The sequence below is a fragment of the Rhinatrema bivittatum genome, chromosome 5 (assembly GCF_901001135.1).
Source record: "Rhinatrema bivittatum chromosome 5, aRhiBiv1.1, whole genome shotgun sequence".
NCBI classification, from domain to species: domain Eukaryota; kingdom Metazoa; phylum Chordata; class Amphibia; order Gymnophiona; family Rhinatrematidae; genus Rhinatrema; species Rhinatrema bivittatum.
The window spans coordinates 87,701,929-87,728,288 of record NC_042619.1 but is presented as its reverse complement, the minus strand read 5'-3'; the positions used below and the strand labels follow the sequence as shown (position 1 = coordinate 87,728,288).

General features: G+C 40.3%; 1 protein-coding gene across 2 annotated transcripts in view; it reads left to right on the top strand.

Moving 5' to 3' along the window:
- Positions 1-26,360, top strand: part of MIPEP (mitochondrial intermediate peptidase) — a 375,213-nt gene that overhangs the window by 46,639 nt on the left and 302,214 nt on the right. For both annotated transcript variants that reach the window (XM_029602546.1, XM_029602547.1), the window contains exons 5-6: positions 11,693-11,756; positions 23,805-23,987. In XM_029602546.1, coding sequence (XP_029458406.1) covers positions 11,693-11,756; positions 23,805-23,987 — 247 coding nt within the window. The remainder of the gene's footprint in view (positions 1-11,692; positions 11,757-23,804; positions 23,988-26,360) is intronic.

The following is a 26,360-nucleotide window of genomic DNA, read 5'->3' as shown; positions in this document are numbered from 1 at the left end:
TCTTTTGTACATGGGAAAGCTTCTATCCAATGTGAAAAGCTATCCACCCATACCAATACATACCGTTTTCCTTTAACTGCTTCAATCATATCAGTGTAATCAATGTGCCATTCCAAACCTGGTCCCTGGGGGATAGGCAAGTTCCCAGGACTCACAGCTGGGCCTCGACGAGCTATATGAGTAGAACAGACTAAACAGTTATGAATTATCTGTACAGCTAAAGCATAAAGATTCTGGTTCCAATGATTACTTTGTATGCCTGCTAATAGTGCAGTGGCAGACAGATGCATGGTTGCATGCCATGCAAAGAAGTATCGCAACACTTCTGATGTTGTCAAACATTTTTTTCCATTAGGGTGGAGCCATTCTTTCCCTTTTTGATAACATCCAATTGTCACCCATTTCTGTAATTCCTCACCACTAGGTTGTTCATGGAGTATGTCAAGTGGCATGGGATATGGAGTATGCATTAATTCTGAGCTAAACCGTGTTTGCATAGTCATTAGTTTCACGGTAAGCACTTCTGTAGCAGCTTTATCTGCTAGGTCATTTCCTTGTGCCTCAAAGCTCATATGTCCAGTATGTGCTGGCGTCCATACTATAGCAGTTTTAGAACCAACCCCTTCCCTTTTTGATAATAAGTTCAGTATTTGTTTCCAGTTGTTGATATGTTGTAAGGGCTGACCCGTGGCAGTAATCATTCCCCTTCTTTTCCATTTCAATAAATGGTATTGTAGAGAACTGACTACATATGAACTATCAGTATAGATCGTGCAGTGCTCTTTTATTCCTGAAGATTTCAAAGCTGCTATTACAGCAAGGAGTTCAGCTTCTTGTGCTGTTACACCTTTCTCTGTTTGATACTGTATTTTGGTAATAATATCTAAACTGGGTGTAACACTTAATGCTGCAAACGCTGCTTGCTGGTCTTTCTGTGCCCCATCTGTAAACCATATTAGTCCCTTGTCAAGGGGATCAAACTGGGTCAGTAAAAGGTCCGGGATGTCTTTTCTTTCAATTTGTCTCTGTACATTACTAGGAAAAAAACAATCTAGTAACTTATTCTGAGCTTTCGTGAGAGGTGCTGTTACTATATCTTGGCCAGTCAATATTGTTTGATATTTTCCAAATCTGGTTGCTGTCAATGCAGCCTGACTAGTCGTTAGCAAATGATGTATTGAATGAGCGCAGTGTAAAATTAACGAGCTATATGGCATCATAGCTCGCCATTTACCAATAGCGGCGACAATAGCAGTTAATAACTTTGGAATTTCAGGTAGAGCCATTTCCACTGGACTATAGGATCCAGATAGAAATGCCACTGCTTGTTTCGGTGTATCTTCTTGATTTACAAAAGCAGCCCATGTGTTTCCCATGTCTCGGACCCATATATGCACTTTCAGCCTGGGGTCTACAGTACCTAAGGGTTCAGCCTGTAGTAAAGTCTGTAATACATCTTGTATTACCATTTCGTCATCTTCAGTCAATTTTATTTGCGCATTAGAAACAGTACCAGCCGGTACCTGTAAATGCCTCAGTAGAGGAGAAATGCGCGCTGAATAACTTGGTATCCATTGTCGACAGTAATTAAAAGTTCCCAATAAACCTCGTAATTGCTTCAAATTCTGGGGAAACTCCTGTTTCTGTAGTTCTAACAATAGGTCCTTTGTTATGTGTTTAGTAGCTGAGGATATTATTTGACCTAGAAAATTTACTTGAGTCTTAGCTAATACACATTTCTGTTGATTACATTTATATCCTGCCTCACCAAGCCTTTGTAATAATTTAAATGTCCATTCACAACATTCTATTTTAGTTTCAGCAGAAAGCAATATGTCATCAACATATGTAAATAAAGATACTGATTTAGGTAAAATACTTCTGAACTGCTCTAGATCCTTGTTCAATTGTTTTGAAAATACAGTCGGGCTATCTGTAAAACCTTGGGGCATGCGTGCCCATCGATAAGCTTTTGTGCCTAATACAAAAGATGTTAGATCACGAGAAGCAGTATGTAGAGGAATTGCAAAGAATGCATTAGATAAATCAATGACAGAGTTGAACTTATATATGGGCTGTGTTTGTAATAATGTCAGAGGATTAGCACAAACTGGATATTGTGGAATCACTATATCATTCAATGCACGTAAATCATGAACAATTCTGACATCATTTTCTCCTTTTGGCACAGGGAACAAAGGAGTATTATAGGGTGACTGTGATTCTTCAATAATACCATGTTTTAATAATTTAGCAATATGTTTCATAGTAGGTTCCATTAATTTTTCTTTTACTGGATAAGGGCTCACATTTGGTCCCAGCTCAAATGGTACTGTTTTAATTCGATAAGCCGGAGCTGTTTTTGCTCTACCATAAGGAGCTTCCTCTGTGCTCCATAAATCTAAAGGTAGTTGATCCCATTTCCATTCATCCGGGATTTCATTCTCCTCCTCACTTCCTATTGAAGTGAGTAATGAAAGGAGGCTTTTAGATGCTGGGATTTTAAAGGTGAGAGTTAATCCAAATTGAGTAAGTAAGTCTCGTCCTAGTAAATTTACAGGGCAATGTTCAGCAATTAAGAATTTAACTGAAGCTTCTCTTTTACCTTGTGTAGTGTTAATTACTACTGGGGTTAATTCAGTTAAATGTTTTTTACTGGGCTTGCCATCAAAGCCAATAGTGGTGTTTGTTTCAATGGATCTTTTTACAGCGCTTGGTTTAACACAAATAACAGATGATGTAGCGCCTGTATCAATCAAAAATTGCATTGGAACCTGCTGAGGACCTACTAATAATTGAACAAACGGCTCTGAATTCTGTAAAAATACAGTATCACCCTGCATTATTCCTTCATTCCCCGAAGTCTGTCAATAATTACCTTGGCCCCACACAGGGAATTGTGAGGGCTGTTGGCCAGCCTGTAACTGATCTGGTGCAGATAACGGTGGTGTCTGCAATGTTTGGTTAAGCGGCGGCGGTGTCAGCGCCGGCGGTGTCTGTAAAAATGTTTGTTGTGTGTGATCAGGGACTCCTGATCGCCTGCATTCAGTTGCATAGTGTCCAAATGACTGGCAATTCCAACACTGCACATGAGCTCTTCTATCAGGGGACGGTCTATTCATTATCCCTTGTGCAAAACCTCTTCCTCCCCTTCCCCTTCTCATCCCTCGACCTCGGGGGATATAGGAGGGATATGCTCCCTGATATATTCCTGCATACGGGGTACGCGGAGGACCCTGTATCACATAACAATCCTGTATATCACTGCCTTGTAGGTTTACTGTATCCTGATTTCTTTGTGTTTTCATATTCTTTTTCTCCTCTAAGTCCGCTATCTGTAATGTCATTAATTTGCTAGCCATTTTCTGTTGCTCTTTATTAGAAGTTCTTATCATTTTGCAATGCACTGAGGCGAAATGCATTAAAGTGTTTCTCACCTCTGGCCATGTTTTTGTTGAAAGTGCCACAACATTATTCAAATTAGTCTGCATATTTGCAGGCAAAGTAGCATAGAATAAATGTAAAAATACAGGGATGTTTGGCTGTATATCAGCATCCTGCCCGGTTTGTGCCTTATACATGTCCATACATTTTGTCAAGTGCATTGCAAAATCAGTTAAGCCATCCCATTTGGCTGCGGTGATGGCTGTAAAATCTATGCTGGTAGGATACAGGACATTTAAAGCATTTACCAAATCTATCCTATCTTGTCCTTGGAAAGGAATTCCATCGGCAATATGGGTGATAAGCCGTGGACGTGCGCTTACTGCTGAGAGTTGTGGTAAACTAATGCCGCAAGCTGCACATAGCGCCTTAAAATCCCCTATGGCTAAATGTGTTCCGGCCGTATTAGTATCTATTGCCTCGAGCCAGAGCCTTGCTCCTTTATGTATACTAGGCAATTTTTGTATAATCGTACTAATATCTACTGGTGTATATGGTTTATAAGCTGCAATGGGTGGCTGTTGCCCATTATCTCTTAGGAAGATAGGAAATTCTTTCAATTCCACATTATCTTTCTTGTTTCTTATTCCCTTAAAAGGTGGCGAGTTTAAATCTTGTATACATTTTAACCATATGTCTAGACCTTTTTGGATAAATTCCAAATCTTCTGACTCCGTACAATATTTGTTGATTAATTCCCTTATTTCTGAAAGCTGTGCTTCAGTTACTGGCCCTTCTGGGTGGCAAGGAGTGTTTATATTTGCATTGCCTAATTCTGTCTTAACAGTGGTCCACCATGGAGCCCCATATGAACCTTCCTCATTCGTTTTAATCCTTTCTTTAATTATCTCTGGTGTCAAGGATGACCCTTCCTCTTTTCGAGCCTTTTCTGATAAAGGACTCTGGGGGGCACCTGATAACACATCAGCCCGTAATTGCTGACAGTCCTTGCCATTGGCAGGTGTCAGGTGCACTAATCCCTTAATTTTAAAGTTATCTGTTCCAGGGAAAAGCTCAGCAGCTTCCTGTTCAAATTTAGCTGCTTGTTCTAAGTCCGGATATAAGGGTTTAGGCTTTTGTACAGGACCTTTTAACGGACCATAGCCTGCTGGTATGGGCATGGGCATTAAAATTTCGTGATCACTGTCTTCCAGCAGGGCACATGTAGTCACATATGGGGGCGGATTTAGGGATTTTGATCCTATTTCATCTATAACCTTATTTTTCTTTTTTATTTCTTTATCAGCTGTATATAAGTCACCTGTCACTGAAAATAAATTCCAGACATGCAGGTGTTTCTTTAGACTATTTTTCTTTTTATTATCTTGTAGGAATGTTAACAATGGCAATAAATGACTAAGTTTCAAAGATCCTTCCATGGGCCAGGAAAGAAAGGAATCTTTAGCAGAGTATTTACCCCATTTGTCATTTGTTTTCTTAATAAGGTCTTTTTCAAATGGAAATAAATTAATTACATGCTGGACAGCCGTACATGTATCATCACTGTTAACATATAATGTATGTAACGTGTTAGGCTGTCCTAATTGTCCTTCTGGGACCCTTTTAGGGGTGGGGTGTGTTTTAACCATTTTAAACTGTCGTTTACTTAGGCTACGCACATATAACTGTATATAGTAACCAAAACAAAATAAGAACACAAAATATATACACGCGAATATCAACCCACACAGTAAATACAAGAAAAACAACAATTGCTGCAGCGTTAAAACCTCAGGCGCCTTTTCTCAAAACTATCACCACGATTTACACAGGACTCTTGGCTTTTAATTACCGATTGGGCTGCAGCTGATCAATCTGAGCCCTAGGGAATCAAACCAAGAGAACGTAAATCTTCTACTCTTCCCAAGAAATAATCAGAGTTGCTTCCACAAACACGTGACGAATGCCCGCATTCTCTCCACCAATTGTTTGTAATAACAACTCTGACTAAGTCTTAAATCACACAATAATATATTTATTATACTGAGTATAAGCAATGGTATACGCAGGAAGCAAAGGTATACTTACAACATGTACATAGCACATCTATGGTCTGGAACATTTGCTTAATTTTTTCTTTTTGCAAGCTCTTTTTATATACATTTTCTGTAAGCTAATTGATAACTACTATTTGTCCCCAAACCACAAGATTTCAGTTAACCTTGCTGCTAAGTGCAGCTACTCTTTGTTCCCGTTTGATCTTATCTTACTTCATATGCACAAACTTTCTTCACAGATACCCTTTTTCAGATCTGTTATCTTCACAGATACCCTTTCTCCGATCCTTCATCTTCTTATCTTATGCTCATCCTGTGACTTACTTGTTGACGTTTCACCTGGATTCTGCTAATGTGTGTGTTACTAGGCCATAGTTCATATGTTGCTTTGCAAAACTAGGCCATAGTTCACCATAGCTTCTTCTTCTTTCTTCAGAGCCTTAATTCATTTTGAGGCCTCTGGTATTTTTTCCATCAGTATGTTCTACAGAAGGTATCAGCCTGGTATAAAAAGTGTAATCTGCTGTCTCTCACCCGCAATGGGCCTCAGGAGTATCAGTATTTTTTACACTGCAAGTTTAAATCATATACCGTCATACCTCCAAGGACTATAATTTACAAAAAAATGTATTTGTGCTTAAATTCTCACCAAAATACAAAATATTTTTACTATAAAATCAAACAACAAAAATAATTCCCCAAAAGGAGCTCATATAATAGCCTAACCAAAAAAAACAAATTGCTAAATACTTCAAAACGCCACTTCAAAACTGCTTAAAAACCAAACTGACACGGACCACGTTCGGCAAATACTGCCTTCTTCAGGGTTTTTTTTTGTTTTTTTTACTGTATGCTGTAAAGATAGAAATGGAAATAAAGAAACAATATAAAATATATTTCTTTAAAAAAAAAGATAAATATAACACGCACATTCAGAATAGCAGGAGCATTTAAAAATGAACAACATCACTTCCTTTTTAAAGAGATCGTCACCTAACATCCAACACAGAGGAAATGAGGTCATCAAACAAACATTGTCAATCATAGCAGATAAGGCTTCAAAATAAAAAATGTTAAACAACGTCAGTCCTAGAAAACGGACCAATCAGTTTCTTTGTTTAATCCCTTAGGTTCTACCATTCTAAAATAATAAATCCACTTTTGCTCCTTCTGTAAATGAATTTTATCAAAATCCCCTCCCTGTGGGGAGTGCTTAGGCTGTTCAATTACTGCGAAAGTAAGGACTGAAAAACAATGTTCCTTTTAATAAGCGATGCTGCACTAGCGGAGCTTCAACACATCCCCGCATAATGGCTCTACGGTGATCGATTAAGCGTACACGCAGGGCGTTTTGTTTTGCCTATGTATAAGAGATGGCAAGGTCACCAAATACTGAAAATAGCACCAATAATATTACAATTAGTCCGCGAACGAAGGTGAAAAGTCCCACTTTGAAAAAGGTAAGACGTTGCCAGGGAAACACTACTAAATGAATAAACCGCGTGGTATGTGAAAAAATATATTTTTATATATACTTTTTTTTTTGCCTAAGGCAAACCCTCATATGTGAGCCAACATGCACGTACTGGAACGTGTTTAGTAGCATTCACGGTTGAGGATCTGTTGTCCTGAAATAAAGTGAACTGCTCACTGTTTACTTATTTTATATAATCATAGGGTTTGTCTTATTAAAGTTCTTATTATAGGAGGAACTCGACCCGTTTTAACTGATTTTTCACTCTTTTTCCAATTTTTTTCTTTTTCTTCAATACTTTTTGTTATTTCCTTGTTACTTAATACGTAATGCCTTACAGCCACAGAAAAAAAAGACAATTATCTTAATTAGGCAGCAGCAGACTGAATGTATACATCAATTGTAGCAATGTGTGAGATGGAAATAATCTTTCCGTCAACCATGGTAAAGTATCCATTACATCGGCAGAATGTCTTACAAAAGAGGGTAAAGAAATAACCAACAGTGCTAGAAACTTATCTATAAAAATAGATACCTGTTCAAACAAAGACCCCCGAGCTGAAATAATGGGACGTCCTGGAGGATTTTGAATAAGTTTTTGTAAATTTTTGGGAAGAATATACATCACTGATGTCTTTGGAAAATCAACTTTAAGAAAATGATGTTCCCTTGACATAATCCATGGTTTATCAAATGCTTCTTCCACAATTAAATCAACTCTATTTTTCAATTCAGGAGTGGGATCGTCGGCAAGCAGTCTATAATAAGACTGATCGCTCAATTGTTGCATGACTTCATTCTTATAATCGCACTTATCCATTACTATGACGGCACCACCCATATCAGCCGCTTTTATAACCAACTCCGATGTATTTACTAGATCTTCCAAAGCTCTGCGTTATTCATTTTTTAAATTGTGTTACCCTGAGGCTTTCCTTATTCATACCCCTCACATCTTTTAAGATCAAATCCCTAAAAGTTGCTATAACCGGATCTAATGCTCCAGGAGGGCACTATGATGACTTAGGGACAACAGTAGATGAATCATTAGTAACAGGTACAGCGATCAAATACAGCAACAGTTTGTGCAGTTCTATCAGGAACTGTACTCTGATAGTAACATGGTGGATGAGGATATTGACAAGTACTTGGGAGAGGTGATTACTCCAAGTGTATCTTCAGAGGCAGCCTTGGTGTTAGATAAAGATATTACAGGAATGGAAATTGATTTAGCAATATCTTCTCTCAAGATAAATAAATCACTGGTGTTAGATGGGTATACAGGATTGTTTTCTAAAAAATGTAAAGATGTTTTGGTTCCCCATCTTCAGAAATTATTCAATTAATTTCTGGGAGGTTCTTTTTTGCCATAGTCCATGTATTTAGCAGGTATCACCGTTCTACCGAAACCAGTTAAAGATGCTACATTATGTTGCTCTTTTAGGCTTATCTCGCTTCTAAATATAGATTTGAAAATTTTGGCGAAAGCTCTCGCATCCTGTTTAAATGTGGTGCTTCCAGATTTAGTCCATGTTGATCAATCTGGCTTTATTCCGGAGAGGTAGGCATCCAACAATATACACAAAATTGTAAATCTTATTCGGTTGGCCAAAGAAGGGACGCAAAAGGCGGTGTTACTAGCAGTTGATGTTGAGAAGGCCTTTAACAGAGTGCACTGGAAGTTCATGCTTAAGGTTTTGGAAAAGAGTGGATTGGGCCCTAAATTTTTACAATGGTTGAGAGCAATGTATTCTTCTTCCACGTATTAAGATCAATGGCAATTATTCCTCTATATTTGAGCTGGCTAGAGGGAGAAGGCAAGGGTGCCCACTGTCGCCATTGTTGTTCGCTTTGGTTATGGAGCCATTTGTGGGAAAAATTAGAAAAAATGGGGACATACATGCCATTGCTGTGGCCCAATCTCAGTTTAACATCCCCTTATTTGCTAATGACATCCTGTTTACTATAGAGAACCCTTTATTGTCATTACTGATTGTGGTGAAAGAATTGGAAGAGTTTAACTGGGACTCTGGATTTAAAGTGAATATGGAGGAATCAGAACTGTTGAATTTAACATTAGATGATTCACAAATAAAAGGTAGATGGGATGCTTTTCCTTTTAAATTGGCCAAAGGTTCTTAGGTTTACAATTGGGATCCGATTGATGAAAATTATTTCAGTTAAATTATTTGCCATTAATGGAAAAAACTAGACATGAGTTGGAACTATGATCCCTTTATCTATTTTCCTGGATGGGGTGTATCATATCAGTTCAAATACTATTCTACCTAGATGGCTTTAATTTTTTCAAACCTTGCCTAGTGAGGTACCAGATGGATTTTTGAAATTGTTACATAAAAGAGCATTTCAGTATATGTGGTGAAGAAGACCGCTGAGGATAGCTAGGCCTATATTATGTAGCAGAAAAGTTGCAGGGGAGGATGGCAGTTCCTGATTTCCATTGTTATTATGCAGCAGCTCACCTGAGGGCGGAATTTCATTGGTTTCCAACCAGCAAGATAAAATAATGGATCTATATTGAACAAGGGGGATTATCCCAGGAGTATTTATATTCTTTACACTGGGCTCATGGTATTGGGACCCTTTCACATAAATTGAACAACCCTTTCATGGCATTGACTCTTTTTTTATAAAAAAAAAAATATGGTCTAAACATAAGGTTAGATAACTGTTTTGTAACGACTTTAGTGTTTGAGAAAGGCGCTGGATTTGCAGCATTGGACACTGAGAGGTTGATATTAAAAAGCCATTTAGACAGATAACTGAAAAGATGTATCTATTTATAAAATTTATAACCCATACCATCAACACTTCTGTGCGGTTTTACAAAACATCCATAAAATAATGTTTAAAAACAGAATCAAAGTGACATGTGCCAAATAAAAAGTAGTAAATCATAACAAAAAATAAACATGATAAAACTATGTTAAAACATTACACTTAATTACAACAGTTCTGGCTGGACTCTAATTGGTATATGCAAATAACAAATACACACACAAAAAATGAGTTGTAAATCACATCAAAATCCAAAAACAAACAACTCAAATAGGATCTTATGGTAAAATTACAGACATCAAACCATTGCACCTCAACAGCCTGGGCGCTGCAGGGAAACCCTCTCATCACACATCTGTTATAACCACAGGTATAGATTTTAAATGTTTTTTCTTTGAAAATAAAACAGGCTCTTGAAAAACAGCCATGATGGCGGCGAGTTCCCCTGATGCAGAGAGATAAATTACAGAGCACTCTTGAAATGCTGTTCAGTGTCGGGTGACCGGTCTGTTATATTTTTTGCCACTTGGAATAACCAGATAAGCTGCTTGGAATTACAAGGTAAGTTAATATTCAGCTTCATGTGAAAAGACAGTTTTTCAAGAACCTGTTTTTATTTGCCAAAAAAAATAATTTTAATTTATAATTGTGGTTATAACAGAGATGTATGATGAGAGGGTTTCTCCGCAGCACCCAGGCTGTTGAAGTTCTATGGTTTGATGTCTGTTGTTTTACCATAAGATCCTTTTTTGAGGAGTTTGTTTTTGAATGCAAATTGGGACATCTTTCATAGGCAAAGCAGAATAAATGAGCTTTTTAACAATTTCCTAAATCTTAACTTAGAAGATTCAACACGCAACACATAAGGCTAAACATTCCACCACATGGGACCCACAAAAACAAAACAAATGTGGTGATTCATTCAACTTGTACTGTTTAAAAGAGGGAATTTCTAATAACGATTGGGAAGCTGATCTCAATGAAGGTCTTGGCTGATAAGACCTCAATAGAGTCGAGAAACATTTAGGTGCTAATCCATGCTAGTTCTTAAATACTAATAATAATCAAATAGTTATCTGTCTAAATGGCTTACAAAGGTATATTCAGCGCTTATCCAGCTAAATTCTAGCCTGATAACTAGTTACCCAGTTAGAATCTAGCCGGATAAGTGGCTGTGGCCAGGAGGCTTTCTGGGAAGGAGCGGAGTTAACCGGTTAAGTTAACCATCTAGTTCTGATATTTGGAGTTAGCCAGTTAATGTATCTAGTTAACTCTGGTCAGGCCATAGGGCTGTCCTATGTTAGCCAGTTAGACATAACTGGCTAACTTTAAGATAGCCAGATATATTCAGCGATGTGACTGTGCTGCTGATTATACCCTGCTAGTTAACCGGATATGTTTATCTAGCTGACTAGCCCTGAATGGCTCCAGTTGTCCTTAGAACAGGTACAGGATAGGCAGCTGTAGTAAAAGCCTCCCCATATTGCCTGCCTGAGCTTTGCTAGGGCCAGACTACCTCTAAGGGGGTGAGAAGGTCTGTGCTGAGATTGCTGGCAAGGCCGCTAGTTAGTGCCCCTAGTGGTGGTTGATTATCTCACTACCACTACTACTACTTTGTCTTACATAGGCTATCAAATGGCTTTCAGATGGTAATGACTTTCCATGATCTTTTGACTGAAGCTGGATATGAACTGGTAATTGAGAAGTACCATCCCTGAACCTTTCAGTCCTTTAGAAATGTGTTTACTGTTATACTTTGCTGTGTTTGCATGATAAACATTTGTTTTTCTGTTTCCCGAGTTGAAGGGACCTGTGTGGTCTGACGTTCATGTACAGCATGGTCTTTGGATAATTCCTATGTCAGCTCAAAATGAGGAATTGGCCTGTAAAGAATCCAGCTTTCTCCTGGACTCCGCATGTTGTGTTCCATAGTTATATATGCATTTTTGACTCATCCTTTCTTTATCTTTCTTTTTAGAAGAGTGGCTGAACTTTTCATGTTTGACTTTGAAATCAGTGGAATTCATTTGGATGAAGAAAAGGTAATTTTTTTTTCTCTAATCCACCATAAGGAATGGGTATCAGTGCATTAAACTCACTTGTTCCGTTTTTTAACATTGGCAGTAATGGTAGTAAATTCTGATCTTACAACAAACCCCTTTATGGCAAATTTTGGTGATCACAAACTGAATCTTGTCACCCCACGCTAAGGGGTAGATTTTAAAAGGAGCACGCGCGGCGTACATGTGCACGTGCTACCTGGCACACGCTCATGTACGCCCAATTTTATAACTTGCGCAGGCGTGCGCAAGGTATAAAATCAGGGGTTGGCGCACGCAAGGGGGTGCACAATTGTGTACCGAGCAGCGCTGCCTTCCCCCGTTCCCTCTCCCTAACCTGACCTTCCCACTCCTTCCCCTATCCTTCCCCCCCCAAATTTTTATCTTACCTTTTGCGCGCACACCGGCAGCCTGTCGGCATGCGATCCATCGACACAGCGTCAATGGCTTTATGCGCATCGCCGGGCCTTTTTAAAATAGGCCTGGCGCGCGTAACCTTTTGAAAATTCAGCCCTAATTCTCATAAAAACTTTGTCACACCAGTTGATCTCCAGGTAGCAAAATAATGTAGCCATTTCAAAAATTACTGATGCCTTCAACACCCCATCAATCATAGAAAAGCAAACATTAACAAACATAAGTCTTTGGCTTGAATTCAGTTCTATCTCCAACATGGAAACAGAGAAAATGCTGAAAAAAATAAACCCTGCACGTCATGACATGGACACCATCCCGACCCGAGCGTTAAAGGAAATCGCTCATCCCATTGCCCCAACAATAGCAGCAATCATCAACAAATCTCTTATAGAGGGCGAGCTTCCTACCAAATTAAAAATCGCTACAATCACGCCACTACTAAAGAAAAAAAACCTGAACCCAGAAGATTTAAACAATTACCGCCCAATTTCAAACTTACCCCTCTTTGCTAAACTAACAGAGAAGGCGGTTCTGAAACAACTAAACGAACATCTTGACGACCACAATATACTATTTCCCACACAACACGGTTTTAGGAAAACCTCAGTACAGAAACCCTTTTACTCAATCTTTCTGACACCTTACTAAGAGGCTTCGATAACAAACTAGATCACCTTCTGATCCTCCTCGATCTGTCAGCAGCCTTTGACACAGTGGACCACAAAAGGCTTATTTCTAGCCTGGAATCCATCGGTCTCGCTGGAAAAACCCTTAACTGGTTTACCTCCTTCCTTAAAAACAGGTTTTTCAAAGTCTCCTACAACAGCATTTCATCAGAGGCCATACCTCTGGAAACAGGAGTTCCTCAAGGGTCGGCTTTATCGCCCATTCTCTTTAATATCTACCTTCTACCTTTATGCCAACTCCTTTCAAGCCTTAACATCATTTTCTACATGTATGCTGATGACATACAACTGCTCATTCCTATAACTTCGTCTTTAGAAGACGCAATGTCAAAAGCAGCTTCACACCTCGATGCAATACGAAAATTGCTAAACAACCTAAGATTATGTTTAAATATGAGCAAAACACAATGTATTTTAATGACAAGAAAAAACTCTGGTACAACATCCACTCCAACCTTCCAATTTGACAACATTCAAATTCATCTTAAAGACAACGTTAAAGACCTTGGTATTTGGCTAGATAATGAGCTAAATTACAAAAAACACATCACAACAAGAACAAGAGAAGGCTTCCACAAAATTCAAATTCTCAACACCTAAAACCACTGCTTCACCCCCAGGACTTCAGAACCGTTCTTCAAGCCCTCATCTTCTCCAGTTTGGACTACTGCAACTCCCTTCTAATTGGCCTTCCTAAATCAACCTTAAGACCACTGCAGTTACTCCAAAATGCAGCTGCCAGAATTCTGACTGGCAAAAGAAAATCCGACCACATATCCCCAGTACTCTACAACTTACAATGGTTATCGGTTGAAAAAAGAATAGAGTACAAAATCCTCACAATCCTACACAAGACAATTCATAAAGTAGATTACACTGCCCTGGACAATATTATACATTTACATAAATCATCTCGTACTACAAGGTCAACATATAAAATTCAGCTGGATGTTCCTTCACTACCACAAGCCAAATTATCCTCCACAAGAAATAGAGCCATCTCTATCGTCGGCCCAAAATTATGGAACTCTTTACCTCATCACCTCAATTCGCAAGTAAACGTTAAATCTTTTAAAAAAGAACTTAAAGCCTGGCTACTCTCACAGTCCTGCAATGGTTGCTCACCCAATGACAGCAGAACATAAATCTTGATTTCATCCTCTGCGCGTTCCATTCTACGTGAGCAATCCCCCTCCTACGACAACCGCCCTGACTCACAGAAACCTTTCTCACTTTTGTTACGGTATCAACCGTCCCCCTACAAGATTTTTTATACAGTCATATTTCTAATATTGACCATTACTAAGTTATTGTTCTGATTCAATTTACTGTTATACTGTTATGGATTTAAATGTAACTGGTTTGTTATAATGTAAACCGGAGTGAAGGCAATGTCTGCTATACCTCGGTATATAAACGAATGCTAAATAAATGTGACAAAGTAGTGGCCAGGGCCAGAGGGATCCTGGGTAAATAGGGAGAGAGATAACCAGCAGGAAAAGGGAGGTAGGAATGCTTCTCTAAGACCTCACCTGGAGTATTTTCTCCAATTCTAGAGGCCTTGCCACTGAAACGATATACATACTATGGAGGGCTACCAAAATAATGCAGGGTCTACTCCAAAAAGCTTACAGTGCATTCAGAAAGTTATTTAGACCCCTTCACTTTTTCCACATTTTGTTAACGTTATAGCCTTATTCTAAAATGGATAATATACATTTTTCCCTCCTTAATCTACACACAATACCCCATAATGACAAAGTGAAATTAAATTTGTAGAAATTTGTGCAAATTAATAAAAAAAAACAAAAAACTGAAATATAACATTTATGTAAGTATTCAGACCCTTTATTCAGTACTTCGTTGAGACACATTTTGCAGCGATTACAGCCTCAAGTCTTCTGGTATGATGCTACAGTCTTGGCACACCTGGATTTGGAGATTTTTTTCACATTCCTCTCTGCAGATCCTCTCAAGCTCTGTCAGGTTGGATGGGAGCATCGATGCACAGCTATTTTCAGATCTCTCCAGAGATATTGGATCAGGTTCAGGTCCCGGATCTGGCTGGGCCACTCAGAGACATTCACAGACTTGTCCCGAAGCCACTCCTGCATTGTCTTGGCTGTGTGCTTAGAGTCTTTGCCCTGTTGGAAAGTGAATCGTTGCCCCAGTCTGAGGTCCAGAGCACTCTGGAGCAGGTTTTCATCAAGGATCTCTCTGTAATTTGTCCTATCATCTTTCTCCCAATCATGATTAATCTCCCAGTTCCCGCAACTAAAAAACATCCCCACAGCATGATGTTGTCACCACCATGCTTCACTGTAGAGATAGTATTTGCTAGGTGATGAGTGATGCCTGGTTTCCTCCAGATACGACGCTTGGCATTCAGGCCTAAGATTTCAATCTTGATTTCCTCAGTTCATAGAATCTTGTTTCTCATGCTTTGAGAATCCTTTAAGTGCCTTTTGGCAAACTCCAAGTGGGTTTGCATGTACTTTTTACTGAGGAGTGGCTTCCATCTAGCCATTCTATCATAAAGGCCTAATTCCCTGTACGTACCTGGATCAGTCCAGACTCCTGGGTTTTGCCTCCCCTCCAGCAGATGGAGACAGAGAAAAACTCAAAGGACTCTGTCCTAATACCCGAGGTGCCACCTACAGTCCGTCAGTATTTCTCTGTCTCCAGCAGATGGTGGAGGTGCAAAACCTACAGTCTGTTTAGTTTAGTGTTCCTTTAAAAAAAAAAAAAAAAAAAAGAGTGAAATTAGGCAGATTAGACAGGCATGTAGTTCCCTTCGGGAACAGGTAGCAGCCCTTGGGTGTTTACGTGGTAGTATTCAAGGGGTGGCGTTAGCTATACATCCGGATGTGGCGCGTTTTCTGAAGGGAACAAATCACTTGCATCCTCCTGTCAGGCACCCTTGTCCTTCTTGGAGTCTGAACCTGGTACTCATGGCTCTGTGTATGGCGCCTTTTGAGCCCCTGAAAAGGGCTAGGCTGAAAGATCTCACTTTGAAAGTGTTTTTTCTTGTTGCTATTACGTCTGCTCGTAGAGTGTCGGAGCTTCAGGTGTTATCCTGTAGGGAACCCTTCTTGAGGATCTCTGACTCTGGGGTTTCCTTGTGGATGGTCCCATCTTTTCTACCCAAGGTAGTTTCCTCCTTTCATCTGAATCAATCAGTGGAGCTCCCGTCTTTTACAGACTTGGATCGGTCTGATCCCCTCTTTAGAGACTTGCGAAAGCTGAATGTTCGCAGAGCGTTGTTGTATTATCTGGAAGTCACAAACGCTTTTCGTGTATCCGACCATCTGTTTGTTTTGTGGAGTGGTCCTAAAAGAGGGAATATGGCATCTAAGACAACGATAGCCCGCTGGCTAAAGGAAGCTATCAGTTCAGCGTATTTGCTGCGAGGCAAAGCATTATCTCCCTGACCAAGGCTTTTCTCCCATGATTTATCAGTTTGGACAGGTGGGCGGACAGCTCTAGGAAGAGTCCTGGTGATGCCAAACTTCTTTCATTTAAGACTGTGTTCTTCGGGACCTTCAATACTGCAGCAATTTTTTTGTTCCCTTCCCAGATCTGTGCCTCGACACAATTCCTTCATTTCTTGTCTTTGATTTTGTTGGACATGCACTGTAAATTGTGGGATCTTATATAGACAGGTGTGTGCCTTTCCAAATCATGTCCAATCAATTGAATTTACTACAGGTGGACTCCAAGTTGGAGAAACATCTCAATGATGATCAATGGAAACAGGATGCACCTGAGCAGAGGGTCTGAATATATATGCAAATGTGATATTTCAGTTTTTAAAAAAGTTAATTTGCACAGATTTCTACAAACCTGATTTCGCTTTATTATTATGGGGTATTGTGTATAGACTGAGGAGGGGAAAATTGCATATTTATCTATTTTAGAATAAGACTGAATTGTAACAAAATGTGGAAAAAGTGAAGGAGTCTGAATATTTCTGAATGCACTGAAGAAGATGAAAATTCAGTGCCTAGAGGAGAGATGGGGGGAAGAGGAATAAAACACATTCAAATGCCTCCAGAGATATAAATAATGGACAAATAGTAAATATTTTTTCAGAAGAAAGGTAATGGCATGAGGCTCTGAGAGGGGAAACTTAAGAGTAATATCAGAAAAGTTTACTTCATGACAAGGATGATGCAAATGGAAAATGAAAATTGTGAAGAAGTGCAAAGTGATGCATTTAGGGAAGAGCAACCCAAATTATGGTTATACAATGCAATTAGGAGTCACCACTCAGGAAAAGGATCTAGGTGTCATTGTGGAAAATGTTGAACTCTTCTGCTCAGTGTGCAGCAGCAGCAGCCAAGAAAGCAAATACAATGGTAGGGATTATTAGGAAAGGAATGAAGAATAAAACAGTATCATCATGCCTCTGTATCACTCCATATTGCAATCTTCTTTTGAGTATTGTCTGCAAATTTAGTCACCACATCTCAAAAAAGATATAGCAGAATTAGAAAACTACAGAGAAGGGCAACCAAAATGGTAAAAGGGGTGGAACAATTCCCATATGAGGAAAGGCTAAAAAAGTTAGGACTCTTCAGCTTGGAGAAGATGGCTGAGGGGGAGATATGATAGAGGTCTATAAAATAAGTGGAATGGAACGAGTAAACATTAATCAGTTTACTCTTTTGAAAAGACCAGGGGGAAACACAATGAAGTTACTAGATAATACATTTAAAATTAATAAGAGAAAATAATTTTTACTCAACACATAAGCTTTGGAATTCATTGCCAGAGGATGTGATGAAAGTTATTAGTGTAACTGCGTTTAAAAAAAGGTTTGGACAAATTCCTGGAGGAAAAGTCTGACCATTTATTAAGGTAGAATTGCAGAAATCCACTGCTTATTTTTGGGATAAGCAGCTTGGAATATATCTACTTCCTGGGATCTTGCCAGGTACTTGTGACTTGGATTGGCCATTGTTGGAAACAGGATACAGGGCTTGATAGACCCTTTGGTCTGTCCCAGTATGGCAAGTCTTATTTTCTTATAGGCTGAACAGCCTTTCAGTGGAAGTGGTTGAGACAAGCTTATAGAATTCATAAGAACATAAGAAATTGCCATGCTGGGTCAGACCAAGGGTCCATCAAGCCCAGCATCCTGTTTCCAACAGAGGCTAAACCAGGCCACAAGAACCTGGCAATTATCCAAACACTAAGAAGATCCCATGCTACTGATGCAATTAATAGCAGTGGCTATTCCCTAAATAAACTTGATTAATAGCCGATAATGGACTTCTCCTCCAAGAACTTATCCAAACCTTTTTTTGAACCCAGCTACACTAACTGCACTAACCACATCCTCATGAAAGATCCCTTTTGCAGAGAATCGAGGGAAAGCCGAGGGTCTATGATTTCGCTCCAAGAATGAAACTAGGTAAACTAGATGTGCCCTACATTCTTTATCGTTTGTGTGGATCTTCAGTTATTACACTTTACTGCCAGCCTATGAGAAACACGATCTTGATGTGAAGAGCTGAGAGCTTCTAGCAGCTATAGGTTGTTGTAGACTGTTTCTCGCCTCATCCCAACTCACATTTGTCGAAAAAGGAAGAATGGCAGATTTTAAAACTACTTTTTTCTTGAAATGGTAAATTCATCCTTTCCCACCATAAAAATGCTCTTATTAAAAATGAGTTTTAATGTAAGCACTTTAATATAGGAATTTTTGTTTTTATGAAAGGATGACCATGCATATCAATCCTAATCATAAACTGAATTTTAAATACTGAGGGGTCGATATAATAAAACCTGTGATAAAATCAGAGAGAAATTTTAGCACAGGTTTTACTCTTGTGATAAAAACCTGCAGGAGCATGGGGTGTAGTGTGGCATGCAAATGCCCCATGATTGTAAACAATAAATAAATAAAGAAGCTCGCTAGAAGAAAAACATGTTTTTTGTTTTTAAATTAAGGGGCTATTTGCATGCCTTGCAAATTCATACTAAAAAATGGCTTTCTTCTGCTCAGCGGTGCCATCAATATCCAGAACAAGTCAAGCTGCAGTGCAAGAGAGGAAAGATCAAAGGGCCAGTGAGTAGCTTAGACTCAGATGTTTGCCCGGTTTCTAACTGAACGAGATCTCTATGCACGTCGCCCTTCTGCAGTCACAAGCGGAAAACATTAAAGAGCAACATTTGCTTATGAAAATTGCACTTCCTTACTATACTTTTACATAAACCATTTGTTTTTTTCATAGCTTTCATCACCATACTGCCACAGTCCCAGAAAAGCTTGCAGTTTTAAAACACCATTTCCTCTGGCAATTTTTTTCAAGTTTTCCACACAAATGGCTACAATAGTGCTAGAGTGCCTTTTACCCGTCACTTTATTAATGAATTGCCTCCCGGGTGCAGTGCACAAGCTTTCCAGCTAATTTAGGTGAAATTGCTGCACCTTATGAGACCCAAAGCCTTATTGCTGCATAGTGATTTTAACTGTCAATATAAAAGTCGGGTTTAATGCTCAGAATTTAAGGCTTCCAATTTTCCAATGCTGCTTCTTTGCCATGGTAATTTTAACTCTTGCTCTGACCCAGGAGTTAAATTTCTAAGGTAAAATGATGGGCGCAAAGCAGTTCCACTTCTAGAGTACCTCCCTTCTTTGGCTATTAGGGTCATTAACATGGGGTTTGTATGTCCCTGCACGAATCCTAGCCTGGGTTTTATCCCATGTTTTTTCCAGACTTGGGGGTATTTTAGCCTGGAAAAATCCGTGCTAAAAAGCGGGGTGGAACCCCCACACTACGTTCCACGTAGATGATTTATTACACTGGCCCCTGGAAAAACATTTTTGCATAAGCACATGTAGTAAGTGGTGAGTTATTAAATGTTTTACCATTGGGTGGCAGTAAATGCACAGCCTATCATTTCAGAAGCACGGGAAAACAAATTATCAGGGGGGAAAAAAGCATTCAAGATTTGTATTGTAGGGAAGAATGAAGTGGCAGCAGCTCACTAGCACTTTTGTTAAATTGAAGTGGCTGATATTGCTGGGAGTACTACGCAAATGAAGTGACTTCCAATGGTTCTCATGTCTCCCTGCAGCTTTGCAGAGTGTGTGCTCTCCGGCCGCTTCTCTTCCTAAAAGACAGTCTTTCTCTGGTCAAGTTTTTTTTTGTTTTTTTTATCTCAGGTCCATAGATCTTAGTTGCAGAAGGGTGTATGCAATCGATTTTCACCCATATAGATCTGTCATTTTAAAAATATCCCCCTTTGTCTAATTTCTTTCCACAGATTTTTTTTGTATGGACATAGTTACCTGCACAAAAAAGGGAGCAAGGCTGAAGCCACGGGGCAGGCCAGCTAAAATATTTTGCTGGATAGTGCCGAATTGAGCATTATTATCTGGCTACATTTTGTGTGGACAGCTTGGTCCACATAAATAGCTGGTCCAAAGTTATTCGGATAACTGTACCTGGATTTTCAGCAGGAAATTTATCTGGGGTAAGTACTGCTGAATATCTATGGTAGTTAAAGTTATCTGGATAACTTAACCCGCTCATGAGCTCTTTCAGCGTTTTATATTTTCAAAAGTCCAAAACCAGCTTCATGTTGTTGAGCTTACAACTGCTCCATAGCCCCAGTCTGCCTCATGTGGCGGGACCTCTGTTCAGTTCATCGCTCAGATTTTTCAGCCCCCTGGGTCAGCCTGAGCTGGGGATGCTGTGGAGGCAGCATTCACAAACCCTTGTTGGGGTAGTTTTGGGAGATGAGGAGTCGGCCATTACATAATTTTGACACCTCAGGGTTGGATTTAGTGCTCTGGGTTGGAGAGTTTTAGGAGGAGGCCTGGTGCCTGGTCCCAAACCAAAGACTGTTGCTGCAGTGACTGTATTAAGGTAAAAGGGGGTCCGATCTGGGTTATAAGAAAGAAATAGGAGTCCGCTGCTGGGTTAAAAATAAAATTAAAGCTTTGCAGAGACAGTAAAGGAAAGGGCCCTTAGCGACAGAGGGCAGGAGAGAAGGAGGCAGCAAACGCATGTGTTATTGCCTATAAGAGTGGCAGCCAACTCCAGTCCTCAGCCACAAATAGGCCTGGTTTTCAGGATAGCCACAGTGAATATGTGTGAGATAGATTTGCATGCATGGCCTCCATTGTAAGCAAATCTCTCCCGTGCATATTCATTGTGGCTGTCCTAAAAACCTGGCCTGTCTGTGGCTCTCGAGGACTGGAGTTGGCCACCCCTGGCTTATAGTGTTAACACTTTTGTCCTCCTCTTCTCTAATGCACTCTTCTCATTTTGTTTCTTGCCAGAGCATGAAATCCTACTTTAACGCACAGACTCTGGATACCAGGGCTTTATTCAATAAAGATTCTTTCCATAATGGGGAAAAGAAGTCTTTTTGAATAAGGCCCAAAGTGTCTTGAGCTGTTGCAGGCCCAAGTGTTGGGACAGCTGGTTTGCATTCTTGCTTCATGGAGTTTGGATGAAGGCGGAGAGAAGAGTTACCTCCTGCCCCCCCCATCACCTCGCCCACAATTAGCAGCAGCTGCTTGGGTTCTGACAGCTTTGATCAAATCGGAGCAGTCCTTTGCTCCGTGTCCTTAGCCCTGCAGTTTCACAAACAAAATGTCACTCATTAAGCATGCTAACTTTCCCTGATGTTTTTGTGAGCTTTGCGCTCTCTGCGGTTTATAAGCTGTCATGCTCTTTGCCTGCATGTGGCGTGCATAGTCTGTTTGGTCTGTGCAGGCGTGTCCCACGCACCACGGAACCTCTGTGCCATCTCGGAGCCAGCAGACTAGCCTTGTGGCTAGAACTATAGAGAGAAAATAGAAAATTCAGGCTTGGCTTGAGCTCCTGTTCCTTGTGCTGGCTGGGCCTGACCGTGCTGATGAAGTAACGTTCATTGTCTGTGCAGAATAGTGCCAGGTACTCTTTGCAAGGTGGCCTCTACAGGTCAGCCCAAGAGCTGTGCCCAGATTGGCTCTCGAGAGATCTGCATCCAGATTTTTGACTCTCGGAGACTGATCTGGTATTTTATTTCCTTTTTATGTGTGGATGGTGTAGGAGAAAATCAGGGAAATTCTGCAGGAAATACATGATGATTCTTTATTGGATTCCAGAGAGAAAGGAGGCCTTTTAGGGGAGGGGTAAAAAAAAAAGCATTTGGGTTCAAGAACAGAGAGATGAGTGAGTTTGGATTAAAGAGTAAGAATATTTATGGATGGAGTTTGATTAATATAATAACCTATTTTTTTTTCTCCAGACCTTAACAAAATATATTGAACATTTGCTCACAATCTTACTTTTGTTAAACTTTTGGGCTTGATGCACTAAGTGTTTTTTGTTTTTTTCCATGCACACAAAAGGCAAAAATTCATTTTGTACATGAGGCCCAAATCTATGAGCAAAAAACCAGAATATCAGCCTTTGGTAGTGAGTAATTTTCTAAGTCGGGACTGTGGTAAATTCATTGCTTTCCATCTGTCTGGTTTAGAAAGAGGCCTGAAGCCTTCTGGCTGGAGCTGAACAAGTGCGGTATGCATTGGATTATTAAGAGAGTATTCTGTTACCCTTCGGTTTTCCATCTTTGATGATTCAGCAGCAGAATCATGGTGTCTCCAGACCATGGCATACTCAGAAGTACTTAGAGCCCATATTCAAAGGGGTTTGTCCACTCTGAATGCCCCTAAGTTATCTGGCTAAGTGATTAGCCAGATAAAATTTATCTGGATAACGTAGGGTGTTCTGGGGTGGAATAAACATATCCAGAGACGTTAACCAGGTAATTACAATATTCAGTATTGTCTGACCAAGTCTGGCCATGCAGTAAAGCAGTTCTAAAGTCAGATAACACTTTGCCAGCTAACTAAGGCCTAGATTCATCATTCTGCTATAAATATATTTATTTATTTATTTATTTAACAACTTTTAATATACCGACGTTCGTGAGGCACATCACGCCGGTTTACAAGTAACTCAGTTAAAGGAGGAAATTACAAAGAACAGGGGGCCGGAGATGGGAGCAGGCCAGAAAAGGGGGGGGGGGGGGGGGGTAAGGGAGACAGGAAGAAGAGAGGGAAAGATAGGTAGCGTGAGTGAGAGTATAAATCAACCGTTAACATAAGAAATAAAAGGAACTTATTTACAGAAAGAGGACTATTTACATTAGAGACAATTGGCATAGGATTGATTATATCGGACAGAATTGAACAATTTTGTAAAATTGTAGGAAGATAAAATGGGGAGGGCGGGCAAAGGAGAGGCGAAAGGGAAAGCCTTAGGAGGGGGGGAAAAGCCTTAGGAGGGGGAAAAGAAGCCTTAGGAGGGGGGAAAAAAAGGGAAAAAAGGGAAAGCCTTAGGAGGGGGGGAAAAAGGGCGGGTGGGGTGAGGGGGATGGAGGCTGGGAATCTGAGTGGGGGGGGATTATGTGGATATGTTTAGAATGATGAGTTGCGGCCAGAAAAGGGGTGGTGGGGCGATAGTGTGCAGCCGGCTACATCGCAGTGGTGCAGTTTTGTCCATTGTGGTGCGGCCGCGCTGCACACTATCACCCCCATAACGCCATGAGAAAAGGTGTTATTTCCCATGGTGCTGCTGGTGATAGTGGCGCTACCAGGTCCTAACCCCGCCCACACTCCTACCCTTATTAGCATTTCAGCACTGTGATGCGGCTGGTATCGCATGCAGTAGAGCATTATCACGTGATAGCGCCATGATGCACACGATAATGGCCCATCGCACAATAAAGAATGACCCTTTTTGGAAGCTGGGTATATTCAATGATGCTTGTGCACTACTGAATATCCAGTATAAGTTAGCCGGATAAACTTATCCGGCTAACTTTTCCAGACTCCCTGTGGCTGAATGTTGGTCTCTCGATATATATACTGCTTTCCAGTAATGACTGTCTTGTTTGTTTGTTTTTTTTCTATTTACAGCGCACAACGGCCGTCAACCTCAATGTTAATATTTTAGACCTGAGCAGTGAGTTTCTCACAGGAACTCATCTTCCCAACAAAATTGACAAGCAGGTCTTGCCCGATCACATTCGCCACAACTTTGCATTTGATGGGAATCACATTCAAGTTAGTGGTCTCCATGCTGACTCCCCAGATGACCTGGTGCGTACCTTGTTAAAATGTGTGGTTGGATGGCACAGTGTAACAGTACACAAGGGCATATTGAATTATGCACTGGCAGATGGGCTAGCAATAGATAGGGAAGGTCCCAAAAAAACAAGACTGAAGTCGGTCTAGGGAAGTCATGGATGTGAATAAACAAAAACAAGACTGATGCCTTGGAAAGTAAATTTATTGATACAGTTTAGAAACCATAATGCCCGACTTGTGGAGAAAGCGGACTAAAATAGGTCAAAACTAACTATTCGGTTCCATATGGACTCTGATGAACATGGCTCGCCCCTGATGCAGCCGAAAAGGCGAAACTCGGCTGGAGTCGGGCATTACAGTTTCTAAACTGTATCAATAAATTTACTTACCAAGGCATTGGCCTAGCAATAGATAGTACATACTGGACTATAAGATCATCTTAAGGTGTAACATTCTCACTTGGGGTCCTCCCCCATTCCTTCCCGTCTTCTGTGATTCTGTAACCCCTATCCTACCCCCTGAATCTGCTGCAGAATCTACTCACTGCCACAGCATCGCTCCTTTTTTATCTTTTTCATTTTAAAAGTCACTTTCTTCATTGATAAGTAAATGAAGAGAAAACAATTAAAAAAATGTTAAAAATGCAGATGTTTCTTCTGCAGAAACAAAAATTACCAATATTTTGAGAGGACCTCAGGTAGGTTTAGTATTGATGTAAGCCCAGTGAGCAGGCAGACTGACTAGTCATGAGCAGCTTAATAAGATGGAAAAATTCGCCCTCTCCTGTGAATAACTGAGGTCTGAGAATATTGGGGCACAGCTATCTGAAAGCAGTTAGCTGGAGGGATAATAGGATTTAGAATTCAGCTTTAATATGTACATATCTTTTATTATGTATGTTATACTGTAAATTGTCTAGGGCCTACTGCATCGGGTGATACACAAATCTTTAAGATATGTAATTTAATATTGAATGAATGTCAAGACAGTTTGCTCTTCTTGGAAGTTTGCATTTTAATAGTATTTAAGCAACTATTCCTCATTGCCACCATGTTGGAGATAAATGTATAAAGGAGCTTTGGTATCACTACATTTAAGTAGCTGGAATAATATGGTTTGCAAAATCTTTGTGAAAGAAACATTTAGCTGCATGTGCAGTGATTTGTAATGGTTTAAATGCTAGTATGAAAGCATATTTTGCACCATTGCTGCAGAAAACTAGGTCCTTGATCTTAGTGAGGATGCCTGTCTTCAAATGGATGGTTATAATAAACCAGACATGCCAGCTAATGGAGAAATTACTTACCTGATAATTTCGTTTTCTTTAGTGTAGACATATGGACTCAGGACCAATGGGTTATGCTCCCCTGCCAGCAGATGGAGACAGAATCAGATTTCAAAGCTGACGTCACCCTAGATATGCCCCTGCAGTGACCTCAGCCCTTCAGTATTCTCTTTAAAATCCACTGTAGACATACTAATGAAAAAACTTGTTTAAAAATATGGTTAAAAACGGATAACTGTAACTGTACTCAACCAATCATAAACACTGAACTCCAGTAAGAAATTAGATGCCCTGATCTAAGGACTGGATGACGGCTTACCCGTAATCTCTTGGAATCAATATCCACTACACGGGTGAATCCTTGTCACCGTTCTTGGGCAGCTGTGGGCGAGATGCTGAGTCCACCCATCTACACTAAGGAAAATGAAATTATCAGGTAAGTAATTTCTCCATTTCCTAGCATGTAGCCAGATGGACTCAGGACCAATGGGATGTACAAAAGGTACTCCTGATTGGGGCGGGAGGCTGCCTGCGGTCCGGTTAACACTGCCCTTGCAAAAGCTGCATCCTCTCAGGCTTGTACATCCAGGCAATAGAACCAGGAGAAGGTGTGCAAGAAGGACCACGTCACCGCTCGGCAGATATCAGTGGGAGACATCAGACTAGCTTCTACCCATGAGACTGCCTGAACCCTAGTGGAATGAACTTTAACCTGAGAAGGTAATGGCTTTCCTGTCTCCACATAGGCTCCCATGACCACCTCCTTAATCCAGCGAGCTATGGTAGCCCGTGAAGCTGGTTTACCCTGCTTTCTTCCACCGTGAAGGACAAACAGGTGGTCCGTCTTTCGGACCAGTTCTGAAACTTCCAGATACCACGCCAAAAGTCTACTGACATTAAAATGACTGAGGAGGCGGTATTGTTTCGCGTCCTTGTGCTTATCTAGGGATGGCATAGAAATGGACTGATTCAAATGAAACTCCGAGACTACCTTGGGCAAGAAGGATGGAACGGTACAAAGCTGTAATGCTTCTGGAGTCATCTGGAGGAACTGTTCCCGACATGACAATGCCTGCAGTTCAGAGATGTGACAGGCTGAG